Below are 14,589 nucleotides of genomic sequence, written 5' to 3' on the forward strand. Positions count from 1 at the left end.
CGGCGAGATTCGTTCCGTTCCTGCTGTTCGCTCGACCGATCATTGTGGCTGCCGCGCTACCTGGTGTCGGTTCTACTTTTATTGCTTTTGCCAGCCAACATCGACGACGCCCCTGGAGGGCCGAGAAAGTTAGAGCTGCAGGATCCGGCTGAAACCTCTTCTTCTTTTTCGCAGCGCAGTAGGGGCTGGCTATTTTTGTGCGTACCAATCGCCTCTGTACGCTGATTATCGACGGGGAACCGTAGGAAACAAAACGGAACCAGCTATCTCCCCTAAAATTATGACTACTACTACTACGACAATTGCTAGCATCTGCCTGCTTCGCTAATACATCACAACAATAAGTGAAAATAAATTAGTGCTGTTACTGACGGCAACGATAGAAACAGTGCAGCTTTTTCCAAAACCGAAAATCATTCAGCTAACCAACGAGACAGGACGCAAAAGTTTGTCGAAAATGGCGATGCGAAATCACGAAGCGAACGCGGTGTCAGCGGCCCGTTCAGGCGAGGTTCCCGAGAGCTCGTCGGGCACCCAGAACGGAAACAACCTCGCGATGGTTGCCGTGTCGGCCCCCGCCTCCGTCGAGGCCAATACGCCCGTCGCCGAGAGCTGGTGCTACACCCAGGTGAAAGTAATTAAATTCAGCTACATGTGGACCATCAACAATTTCAGCTTCTGCCGGGAGGAAATGGGCGAGGTGCTGAAGAGCTCGACGTTCAGCGCGGGAGCCAACGACAAGCTCAAGTGGTGCCTCCGGGTGAATCCAAAGGGTTTGGATGAGGAGAGCAAAGACTATCTCTCGCTATATCTCTTACTTGTGTCGTGTAATAAAAGTGAGGTACGAGCCAAATTTAAATTTTCGATCCTCAATGCAAAACGCGAGGAAACCAAAGCGATGGAAAGCCAGCGGGCATATCGCTTCGTGCAGGGTAAAGATTGGGGCTTCAAGAAGTTCATTCGGCGGGACTTTCTACTCGACGAAGCGAACGGCCTTTTACCGGACGACAAATTGACTCTGTACTGTGAAGTGTCGGTAGTTGCTGACAGCGTCAACATATCGGGCCAAAACTCTTCGATTCAGTTCAAGGTACCGGAATGCGCCCTTTCAGACAACCTTGGTGAACTATTTGAAAGTCAGAAGTTCTCCGACGTAATTTTAGCAGTGAACGGACGCGAATTCTTCGCACATACGGCGATTTTGGCCGCCCGATCACCAGTGTTCAGCGCGATGTTCGAGCACGACCTTGAAGAGAAAAAAACTTCGCGGGTGGAGATTGCCGATATGGATGAGGATACCTTGCGGGAAATGCTCCGATTTATCTACACAGGGAAATCGGCTGCGCTCGACAAAATGGCCGATGAGTTGCTTGCAGCTGCCGACAAGTACGCTCTCGAGCGGCTTAAAGTTATGTGTGAACAGGCGCTATGCGACAATCTCGCCGTAGATACAGCTGCCCAGTTATTAACATTAGCCGATATGCACTCGGCGGAACAATTGAAGGCACATGTGATCGACTTCATCAATATGCATGCCACCGATGTTGTCGAAACTGACGGCTGGAAACAGATGGTCCAACGGACGCCACATCTCGTCGCCGAAGCGTTCCGTGCTCTTGCTACTCAGCAGATACCGCCTATTGGACCAGCAAGGAAACGCCTCAAGCACTAACAACACCCGTCTATATATCTCACAGTATCAACAATATTCTTATTATTATTACCTTTACTAGTGCTAGAGTAATATGAAAATGTACATCTCGCCACCTGCCGTCGCTGTTGTCTACATCAGTAATCACCATATGACTTGCACTGCTCATAGAGTACTGCCCTCTGCTGCGAGGTTTTCGGTAGTCATCATCTTTTCGTATCCGATAAAAGTGTACATATATACCCAGATATATCGATATGTGTCGGTTAACAGCATTTACACACATATACATATAGATAAATACAGAAACATAAATACGGACGCTTTCCGTTAACGAGGCTGGAGCATACACACAGACACGTACACACAGACACACTTACACAGAAACACTTACACGCGCGCAAATACAGAGAGAACGAGGAGGACAAAGAGATATGGCGCCGATAATCCGTAAGAGAGTGATCATAAGAGCTAGTGGAAAATCAACAACTATCTCTTACAACTGCTGCAGCTAGAAGTGTGTCGTCTATGGGCCCAGCGCAGGCCAGAGGACGCAACGAGTCAAAAACAGGAAAAATTCACCGGTTTGTTTTGCCAACGTCGCAAGGGATCGATAAGAACGACCCGCGACAAAAACGGACGATGTACGTGCCAACGTCGCGCGGGAGGCGAGCAAGTGACTTCATGGCACGATGATGGTAGCCGATGCATCAGTTAGGTAGTCTCTTACTAGGGCAAAGGGAAATTAGATATTTCGTAGTGGATACGTGAAGGACGAATATTTACGGATAGTCAGAAAGAACAGCGTTTGATTCCGTATCGTTGTCTATAATCATCGTATTGGAATGGAGTATATTTACTTTTTATTTAATTTGTTCGTAGTCTATCTTTCATTTACTTCAATGGTAACTTTTAGAACAGATATATTTGGAACAGCATATGCTTCCTAAGGTATTCATTTGTTGATTCTATTGGCATTGAAACGTGAAATGATATCGCCCGCCGCTGGCATCGAAGAACGGTAGAAGCAGTCGCGATATTAAGTGTCCTATTAGTATTGCTAAACAATGACAGCGTTCGATTAAGCCATATGTAAGGTAGACAGGGTCCTCGGGTAGAGGCAAGCGAGCATTTTCGTTCTGGCCAATAAAATTGGCAATAGAATGAGAGAGACGTCATGGGACTATACCTAACTAGATGAAGTCTGGATGGTAACAAAAAAATTATTATTTATTGCACTTTCACTACACAAACGTCTAGGGAACCATCCGGGAGGGATTATAATGATGACGCTGAATTATTTAACATTGTCATTATAATTATAATTACTATTAAGTGTCGATAATAACCACGGTAGTAAGAGAAAGAAACGGGAATATTTATTTTGCGTTTACTTTATATTTATTTGTTGAAGGTGCAGAGCAATGGAGGCCTCACCTTTCTCCAATATATATATATATATATCACAATGTCATATTGTCGATAGTACTAAGTACTTTACATTGCTCTGCTTTGCCACTCATGATGTGTGTGAGTATCAATAATGATAGCTGATGCGAGAAGTGCTTAAACAAGGGTTAAAGGGTTCAAAAAAGAAAAATCTAGAGGGGCGGCGGCGGCGGCGGCGGCGGCAATGACGACGACGACGACGACGACGACGACGACGATGACGATGATGATGATGATGATGATGATGACAACGATGACGACGACAACAACAACAACACAACACAACACAACAACAACAACACAACAACAACAACAACAACAAGCGACAGCGTGATATGTTAGAAAGGGCGATGATTGCTTATGACGGACAGCAGAGATGAAGAATTTACGTAAAGATAAAAAAAAAATAGAGAGGAAAACTGAACAAGATGAATGTGAAATAGTAGGATAAATCATCATATGAATAAATAGTAATTTAACTGACAATGATGGCTACAAGCTGCGTATAGATGAGAGCTCGACGTAGGCGTCGTCCACTCTGTCGCAACATAGATATATGCTGCCAGTACGTGAGTGATTATAGGATGATGTCGAGGAAATGGCCATAATTAACCATTTTTCTGTGAAAATAATTAGGCAGAAACGTTATACTATTCGAACTTGTAAATTGTTGGATTTAAGATACGGTCGATTCTATCTAGCAGAAGTTTTTAAACGTTTTTACATTTTCGTTATTTGGCTTCCTCTTCATCCTGTAATCGAATGTACAGACGAGAGCGAAAAGAAGAATGAAATAGGCGATGAAAAGGCGAACGAGCTAGTATTACATCATTATGATGAATACAATCGCATCATCAGTCACTATTATTATAATTATTATTAGTACGGTGATTCACTCGAAATGGACTTATTCTAATTCTTGTCGAAATGTTGAAACAAAGGTTTTTAAATCTTCCGATAAGTTTGTGATCTCTGGCCAAGTGTGCCGTATGAGAGTATCTGTTTATCTAAACGTGTATAGGTGTCTGCGACAGCCCGTGTGCTTGACTATGCGTACGTATGTCTCTCTGAGAGAAACGTCTGTGTATATAATATAATAAAACATAATTAACAAAAACAAAATAGGCGGTCATACTACGATATAAATAGGAATGAAGTAAATGTTACGATGTTGTGAAAGCGAGAGAAAGAGTAATTGCAGAGCGCGACACGGGGCAAACAATAATTGAAAAAAGAAAAAACAATGAACGAACTGTAGAGGAAGCCCGTTCGCAATGCCTGACAAAGACGAGAAAGAAATACCGCAAAAGCCGTTTTTCCTTACCTTATTTCGCTAATAAAAAATAAAATCAGCAAAATCTAATAGTAGTAATATTAAGTGAAACCTAAAGTCATAAACATTTGGCCGAAACGAGTGGAAATTTCCATTGCAAACCAAACGACCCAAACACTTTTAACCAGCCATAAAGCCAGCGAGTAGCGGCGAACCGCGTAAAATGACGATAGGGGGCGATGGGGACATGTCAGTTGTCGAAACGAAGAAAATTAATCATGATTAGTACTCTGTTCATAGGTGCATGATGATGAATAAGAGAAAAACGGCGTGTGTATGTGTGTCTGAAGCACATGTGTCTGTATACATGTGCGTACGCTAGTAGTATTTAGTGATAAAAAAAAAAAAACAACTCATGACGCGAGAAGAGATCCGATGATTGTATGAATATAGATAAAAAAAAAAAAAAAAAGTTTTCAAACAATTAAAACTTTGTGTTGTTATTACGTTATGGGTAATACATGGGTAGTAACGACAAAACCGTAGTTTTGTCGCACTTACGATACGTTCACAACATTCCGTTCTATGGGATTTGATTTTTTTACAAAATTGTTCATTTTTGGGAGTCCCATTCTGGAAAAACAAAGCGTCATTTCATTCTCAGTACAGAATAGGACCAGACGCTTCTAAATGGCATTCGTTCTGAGCATGTAGGAGGCCACAAGAAGGCGAGAGAAACGTTTGAAAAAAGCCTGCCATTGGCCTAACAGTGGTCTTACTAACCCTTCCTATAGCTCAATTACAAACACAATCATAGAAAGAAGTTAACGGTGGAAATAGTATTACTTACCAACGCGTGCGTCTGAAGGATTAACGGCAGTACCGAAGTTGGAGCATTTATCAATGCAGGTGGATGCACATTGGCTTGGTTTCTGTGAAAATATGTAGGTTGACAGGGGCGGTTTTGATTTACGATGGGAAAAATCGAGACCAATAATAACTCGAGCAAATCGAATGGACTGTGGTAAAGCTAAATAGAAAAAGATATAGGAGCCGAATAGATGCTGTAAAAGTTAATGCAAACCTTTTGAAAAGGTGTCAGCTTGATGGTGACGGCAAAGGTAGTCATTGTACTGAATATTTGCTAATTATAATGTGTTTTTGTAGAAGGACAGACTTTCAAGAGAATATCACGAGTGATGTAAAAAAGAACAACTGAACAGGCAAGGGTAAATGATACCGTTTTTTTTTCTTTTGTCACCTACGGCCTTCTTTTAGGCTGAATAGTATAAAAGTAAATTGTGACTGTGATCAGGTTAGCATTAGATTGTCTGCTTTAAATAAAATTTAAATAACTTTTAAACCATATCAGGTAAAACGACGGCGTTCTGGTGTATGTTAAATGTAATTTTCCGCCTATTGTCTGCACGTTGAAGCCAACTCTCTAGGAGCTTTTCAGCAGTTGTACACTTAATCTCGTTATCGATGGCTTGTTTGAGGAAGTAAACCGGTTTCTGTCAAACACCACCTACCGCCCTCCTTATAGCAAGGAAATAATCGAAAATCATAGAAATTTTGATAAGGGGAAAGCATCGAGCGATCTAGGCCATGATTAAAGCGCGGCCATGAAACCATTGCGCATTGTCTATATCCAGCTCATTTGCGTGCCACAAGTATATGAGGCTTTACGAGTTATCTTTTAACATTTATCATTTCCTCTCCGATTAGTATTTTGCAGTAGCAAACTCCCCTGATATTCATAGCAAGTCTACGCCTACTCGATTCGACATTATTTATGAAATCACTCGGTCCTATTGGACGCTATTCTTTCACTTATTCCTGTTCAAGTGAGCGGCGCAGACGGGCTTCAGGCGTCATTTGTGCCGATCGTCTCTGTCCCCAAACACATGCTTCCAGAAGTCCTATATTAAGTCGACCGGGAACACCTTGTCCAGACTCTGTTTCGCTCAAAAGCTCCCGAAATACACAGCAGCTCAATTACATTTGAGGTCCTATGTGGTCTTCAGCCTCCTGATTTCTCGTCTTAAAATGATCACAGCAGTAATAGACTGTTTTTGCGCAGGAAGCCTTTCTGTCCAGCGTCTTTATCAATCTCCGATCGATACCACCAGTGCGTTCGTCGTCGAGAAACAAGCTTGTATACTGAGCGTTCATTTTCAATACTGTATAATACATCTGCTTTATCTAGTTGTAATTTTAATGTATATATTTACGAAATTTTGACTGCTAATCGCTAACTAGGATGTTCGATAGATCAAATAGCTTCAGACAAACGAGTTGACATGAAGGAAATTGAACCAAATGTTGTTAAACGCTCTTTATTCTATTTTTATATATATATATGAGTGCATGAAAAATATGGAAATCTCGAGTATAGCAGCCACTTGTGGATGTTACATTATTGTCACGCTTACTCAGAAAAAGCAAACTGCGGTCCTGAAAAGCCGCATGGCTATGTTAATCTGTATGTGTAATCAAATCTAAGGACGTGACCCCTCTGCATCACGACATCTGAAATATAGGCTTGTCAAAGCAAAAAAGAAAAGCTGGAGCGCCTCTGTGCCCTGATGATACCTATATATAGATGTTTCGAGTTTTAGCGGTATTATCGTTGGGTATAGTGACTAACCTGCAGCATAGGAAAAGGTATCTGTTTAGGATTCGAAGCCAAGATTCACAGATCCCCAAGTTCGGGACTCAATTATTGCAGTATATCAAAGGTATTACTTTATGACATCTATGAGAAAATAACCTATTAAGTTAGCAAATCACTAGTGTACGGTATATGCGAGCGTTGATAGCTAAGTTAAAGGTTACGGATCACTATTTGCACAGAACTGCTGTTGGAACTGCTCGTTCCTCCTGATATGAACATGAACTCATCGACCGCAAATAGCAAATGTAATGATAATACCTATAACATAAAAAAAAGAAGGTTGCGACTGAAGAAAAACAACACATGCACGTACACTCTTCACGTAATCACGTAGGACCGGGGTAAAAAGTAGCAACGTAATAATATCGATCATTGCCATCAGCTATTTGTATATACCAAACAGATATTATAAAATAGACCGCGTTATTGATTGTTCAGAGATGTACACGGATCGTAGATGATAAGTATTTCAAGTTGCACGGTTTTAGTTAAGCATTGCAGCCTGAAATTGGTGCCATTTTGAGCTTTCTTTTAGGCTACAGATGATAACTCAATGGAGGCTTTTAGATAGCTTATCAGATATGAACCGTCGTAGTCTACTTGCGCTTGATATGTTCTTTTTCCAACGACAATGTTTACTAACTATTGGCCAATTGGTAGATTTCGTCGACCAGTGTGATCTCAATGTGAGCTAGCGGATTTGCAAGAGCGATACAATGTACATAAATCACTAATTTTTTATACAAGCTAAATATCCCTTTTGACAAGATAGACATTTTTTCCGATAGTGTAGCAGTGGATAGTTGCAGGTGTCGTATATAATCAATGAAGAGAAAAGGGTGGGACTTATGTGTTGATGTGATCGTGTACACAGAAGCGAACACTCAGTTAAGTGGATCTGAAGAACATCAGAGCGATCTTGATTAATTGATGGCGTATTCCAGAGCAGCTGGACTGTATAAATTCTAGGTGAACGTCAATAGCTAACGATATGAAGTAGATGATCTCTAAGTGACCTTTGATGTAATTGCCCGTCCATTATATTTATATTGTAATCTCGTTTGTTATTTTTTTTATATAATGCTTCGCAGCGCTTCATCCCCGAGCAAGTCGGGGGCATGATACTTTAGAAAAGACATTTCTGTTTGCTGTTTTTTGAATGTATGCATTCATGTCAGCAAGCGTAAAGGCGCAATACCGTCATTGACCTCCATACCATTTAGGGAGCCTTTGTATTAAAGTGTTGTAAATTTGGCCTTGTGGTCTAGAGCTACAATTCTGCCGCATAGCGCTGCTTGTTGGACGGTCTGCCAATTTGCGGGACATTGAGAGAGGGGGTCGCCCGTCGCATTGTTTCGACATTGTCGAAGCTTTTACCTTCCTTTAAACGTAGTGGCCACGAATTTGAGTCATGCCGGTACAAAATCATCATATTTTCCATTGGTTTGTTTCGAAAATGATTACTTACGTTTACGACAAATAATGAAAAGTCCATTTATTGAGAATTATGAACACTTTTTGTTTCAACTATGTGTACGATTACGGTATGCGTACGGTTAATTTAAGCGTATCACTTTAATTATAGACAGTGGGACTAATGAATTCGTTCATTTACGCGCTTGAAACATAAAGGAACTTCGTATTTCGGTATATATATGTAGCAGAAAAACCTGTCTTTGAGCGTGCCGTTGACAGACGTTAAAGAATTAATTGAAACGATCGTATTTGTCTTCATTAACACATTTCTCTATTGAACACATTTAATCATACATACATACATACATATATGTCGACTCATATCACAACTCGGCCGTGTCCATATTTTACCAAACACGGGGCTCTGCTTGCAGTGTACCAACTAGCTTAATGGCTGTACTACTCTGTAATAACTGGTAGCTGATCAAAGCGGAAAAATAAACAGTAACTGACGTTCGGGTTCTTCGAAATCGCGTACTGCCCTTTGTTTTTAAATGAAACGGCCCTATTCGTAATATAGTTCGCTCTCAGTATGTGTCAACAGACGTACTCGAAAATCGCTTCCACAGCATAGATCGTCCTTCTCGACTTCGCTTGAATATCCGATCGAACATAATGCTAAACTGTGTATATATTCGTGGTTTGTTATAATGGCAGCTTACCGAAAGCTTTTATAAACAACAATTTTGCGGTCATAGGGATCGGATGAATTCAAAGAGATGTATTAAAAACTATATGGTTAGCGGGAATAACTGTAACAAAGTTACTGACCATAATGTTGTTGGGAAGTACGCTTTATCAAGCATGTTCTACAAACCATGCAGCTCTTCTCGTACGGGCATTATTCGTTATTTATTGGGTCATAGGGCTGCTTTTTTTAAATTGGAGAAAACTTCGGCTAGCTATTTGTCGTAACGGGCATACATTCGTTCGCCGCCCCTACTATCAGACGAAGGCCTGTCCTTTTTACAACAAAACAACAAACCCGTCATAATGAACGATAGTGCGTTGTCTTCGAAACTTGAGCAAGGATCAGCTATTAATAGATTCTTCCACGCCTGACAAAACGCACCAAAATTGAAACTTTTCTCTTTGCCCGAAATAGACGATCTGCTTTGCTTCTACTTTCCATGCAGCTTCTGGAAGATCCTGCAATGGGAGGGATTTCATGAAACAGACCGTTTCGTGAGATCCTTCAATATAATTTACATTTAAAGGGCCTGAAAATTAATCAGGAAAGCCATTTTAAATACGGCCAGGTTGTTGATATTGAAATCAATGGTCGTGTTAGAGAGAGAAACACATCGATTGGATCGTCCAGATAAGCTCGAACGGTTAGTCTTTTGAGACTTTCTGCACCTTTCGGCACCACTGTTTTGGTCGCCTTGATAGTAGATAATTACAATTAATAAATACACCCTGCAACAATAACAGTTTGATAAAATAAACAACAGATTTGATACAATAAAAAAAAATTGAACAATAAATTTGATTGAACTGTTTGCTTTTGTCTGGGTACAGTTTTAGACAGTGAGCGTAAAAAAAATCATCAACTTACACGCGCCATCTGGGGTACCTCGTTTCAACCATTCTAGATAATATCTGCACTTCACTCTCCGCATTGTCGTTTGTTGCCTAATTTTCGTTAAACTTCTTAAATAAAGCTTGTTATTAATGGACTGTGCCGGGAAATGGGTCCTATTCGTCGCAGTTCAATAAAAACAATTTTTATGTACATTCTATCAAAAAGCCTATGGTTTCAAGAATACAGCTGGTAGCGAAAGGAATACTGTGCTTGCTGATGGGAACCGCAATCAGATATCGGTAATTTACTAATACCTTAATTTAGAAACGTACAGGGCGGAAAAATCGTATGAATACCAACTGAAAACCGTCGCCGAAGAAGCAATCGATCATGTTTATTTTGGAGGCCACAAAGCAAAGATTATATCCGAGTGCTTCCACGGAAGGATCAATGAAAATGCTGGGTTTAGTGACATTGTAGCCACTTTTTCGTGAATATTAACCAGGTGAAATGATGCTTTAAAACATTTACGCATTTCTTTTTTAATTTCATTTTTTTTTAATAACGCTTCCCCAATGCTATGTTTTCACTAGAGAAACTACAACTTATTTGAATCACGACCAGTGCGTAACCTGGTCCTTTTGGCAGAGTAGCGGATAATGTGTTTACCTACTAAATTGACGAACAGTGCGGTAGTTTAGGTTCGAATCCGGAAAAGTCGGAACGCACGTGGTTCTGCGCTGGGAACCGGCCGTCCGAAGTAATGCCTTACGACTTAAGTACCGGACGTAAAGCACGAAGAACATCTTTCTTTCTTAGTCTTAACCCTAACATTGGCTGTTACAGGGAGTTTTTAAAGTACTTTTCGTAATTCGTTTGCTACTGAAGTATTACTTTTATCGTGTTATCATGATATGCAACTAAAGTATAGTTTGTACAATTGCAGTAATCGTTTCCGTTACGGTACGGCTTGACTACGTGTTACTTGTTCTTGCTGTGCCTCCCCTGTTGCACACTGAACACTTCGCAAGCGGATCGATAGACAAGCATCTATCCATGGGGCAAAAAATCCATGAAAAATGCCTGCTGCTTTTTCGCAATTTTGAATTTCTTCATCGTGAGGATGACGTAGGGGCGGGAGAGGGCGCGAGTTTTGGTGTTTTTAAACTATGTTGTTGCTACCATTCACTATGAGTCACCCCCCCCCCCCCCCGCACTATGACCTGCCGTATCAGCAGCAGCTGCCGCTACTTTGGCCCTCTTGGGCTATAAGCGGCCAGTTACGAACGGTAGAGCGGACTGGATGCCTAACTGATGAGTCGGCTAGCGGCTGGTGATCTCGTTGGCAGGCGGTTTTGGGGCAGGCAATTGGAGACGCAAATAAACAGATCTCACATGCAACCCTCTCAGTGACGATACGACGCCGTCAATACGTTGTCACACAGATAAACCGACAGCCAGACACAAGGCAGTAAGAGCTTCCTAAACTCCCTCCATCACTATCTCGAGCAACAGTTCCCCATTGACAGCGCTAATGCTGGTCGCGAGGGTTAAGCGAAGCAACTGTACGAGCAAGAATATCAACAACGGCCATCGTCGTTGTCGCCATCGTCATTCAACAAGAACAGCGGCAACAGCCGCAGTGTCTGCGGCTACCCAACAACCACATTGCGACTTCAGCGTAGCAGCAGCAGCAGCGGAACGGCGTCAGCCGCGGCGATGCTGAAGGCGCTCTGCTTTGTGGCGCTGCCGCTCCGGCCTCCTCTGCTTTCCTGGTCATCGTCGCAATACATATTCCACTTCCTGCTGCCTCTGATGAAAGATTTAGTGACGTCGATTTAGCCGCTTGAGGCGGCGGCGGGGGCAACCAAAGCCACGAGAATGATAGCAACAACTTTGACGGGGCCAGTTTAGCTCCGCCAGTCATTGTGCGGCTGCTGTCACGGTTACTCTCCGCTGTGTATGCCACCGGTGGAGCCGTAACGCCGGGCCACCATCATCTGCAACAATTGCATTTGCTGCTCATCTTAAACGCTTTACTACTGCTGAGTTTGGATCTAACCCAGCGGTAGCTGTTACTGGGCTGGCGTGGTTAATTTTGTAAATATATTTCACTACTACGAGCACTTCTTTTTTCGTTTGTTGTTGTTACAATTGATCCCGCCTCGAACGATTGTTATGCGATAGAATACTGCTGATGGCGGTGATGGTCTTGACAACGCGTCTACGTGGTGTAATAATGATTGTGATGCCCTGCGTGACGGTCGTAGAGGACTCAATCACCTGCCTGCGAGTTCATTTGATCAGCAGCTTTGATGCTTGGCGTAGTAGTACAAGTCGTCACTGTCGAGGCATTAAGCTGGCGGTGCCGGTTCAACATCGTCGACGGTGGCGTCGCTGCGCTTGCTGGCTGGCTAGCAGCAGTTTGCCCTACGAGGGGCGAAGGCGGCATCAAATCGTTACAGGCACAGGCAAAGCCAAGTAAAGCTGACAAATGGAGAAAACTTAGCTATGCCAAAGTATTATTGTTGCTGCTGCTGCTGTAGCCGTTGACGTGTCCGTTGATGGTACTGGAGGGACTATCCCGCTTTGCCAGCGGCCGTAATGGTGGTCCTGGGCAGGTATTGCTGCTGCTATTTGCTACCGTCTTCATGTTTCTACCCAGGATTTGGCAGTTGGCAGTCGTTAGCCGGACACAGCAATCAACTCACGTTTTGCGTTAATAGCGGTAGTGATGGCCGTTGGTGACGATTTACGGTGGAACTAGCGCCAACAAAAGGTCTTCCAACCGCGTTGACCACTGTTACCATCACTAACCAGCATTGCCATTACGCTATATGTGGCCAATGGCGCTGTAGTTTGGATGCGGTGAGTCTTCGACGACGACAGTAATAACAACAACTTACGAACAGTAACAGTCTTTTTAGTAAAGTACATTCAAGTCATAGTCGCAATCTGTGGCGCAAAAATAGATGACCTTCGACGAAACAGAACAGCGAAAGATTTAGCTTTGAATTGATGACTACGACTGTGGCCAATTTTCGGCATCACTTTACACTAAAATCATAACAACATCGTAACGATAGCAAAGTTGTTTGGGTTCGCATAAGCTCCCGCGCGCGAGGCCACGAGTGTTGTCGTCATCGTAGTTTCTATCCACGTGCGTGCGTCTATTTTGTACATTTCCCCATTCCATTTGAAGCCTTTCGAAGCCCATGCCGCTCGTTCGCGGTTAGTCGTCGTTCTGAAATCAGGACGGAGCGGCGAAGCTGTGAAACCAGCGCCACCAGCTAGCAGCCAGCAAACACATCGAACAAGACAGGTCCATATTGTTGTTACTACTACTACTTCTAGTACTTCTACTAGTACTACTACTAGTACTTCTACTTACTACTACTACTACTACTAGTACTACTACTACTACTTACTAGTACTACTTCTACTAGTACTTCTACTAGTACTTCTACTAGTACTTCTACTTACTACTACTACTACTACTAGTACTACTACTACTACTTACTAGTACTACTTCTACTAGTACTTCTACTAGTACTACTACTAGTACTTCTACTTACTACTACTACTACTACTTCTACTTACTACTTCTACTACTACTATACTACTATACTCTACTATACTACTACTATACTACTACTATACTACTACTACTACTACTACTACTACTACTACTACTACTATACTACTACTACTACTACTACTACTACTACTACTACTACTACTACTACTACTACTACTACTACTACTACTACTACTACTACTACTACTACTACTACTACTACTACTACTACTACTACTACTACTACTACTACTACTACTACTACTACTACTACTACTACTACTACTACTACTACTACTACTACTACTACTACTACTACTACTACTACTACTACTACTACTACTACTACTACTACTACTACTACTACTACTACTACTACTACTACTACTACTACTACTACTACTACTACTACTACTACTACTACTACTACTACTACTACTACTACTACTACTACTACTACTACTACTACTACTACTACTACTACTACTACTACTACTACTACTACTACTACTACTACTACTACTACTACTACTACTACTACTACTACTACTACTACTACTACTACTACTACTATACTACTACTACTACTACTACTACTACTACTACTACTACTACTACTACTACTACTACTACTACTACTACTACTACTACTACTACTACTACTACTACTACTACTACTACTACTACTACTACTACTACTACTACTACTACTACTACTACTACTACTACTACTACTACTACTACTACTACTACTACTACTACTACTACTACTACTACTACTACTACTACTACTACTACTACTACTACTACTACTACTACTACTACTACTACTACTACTACTACTACTACTACTACTACTACTACTACTACTACTACTACTACTACTACTACTACTACTACTACTACTACTACTACTACTACTACTACTACTACTACTACTACTACTACTACTACTACTACT

At 41.8% G+C, this 14,589-nt stretch overlaps 1 protein-coding gene across 1 annotated transcript; it reads left to right on the top strand.

Annotated features, from left to right (window-relative positions):
- Window positions 1-457: 457 nt before the first annotated feature.
- Window positions 458-4,863, top strand: rdx (BTB/POZ and MATH domain-containing protein rdx). The gene has a single exon (XM_086975840.1). It carries the CDS (start codon window positions 458-460, stop codon window positions 1,670-1,672), a length of 1,215 nt encoding a protein of 404 aa, XP_086831966.1. The 3' UTR covers window positions 1,673-4,863.
- Window positions 4,864-14,589: the final 9,726 nt, after the last annotated feature.

This window comes from Varroa destructor, unplaced genomic scaffold (assembly GCF_002443255.2).
Source record: "Varroa destructor unplaced genomic scaffold, Vdes_3.0 BEIS01000007.1, whole genome shotgun sequence".
Lineage (NCBI taxonomy): Eukaryota > Metazoa > Arthropoda > Arachnida > Mesostigmata > Varroidae > Varroa > Varroa destructor.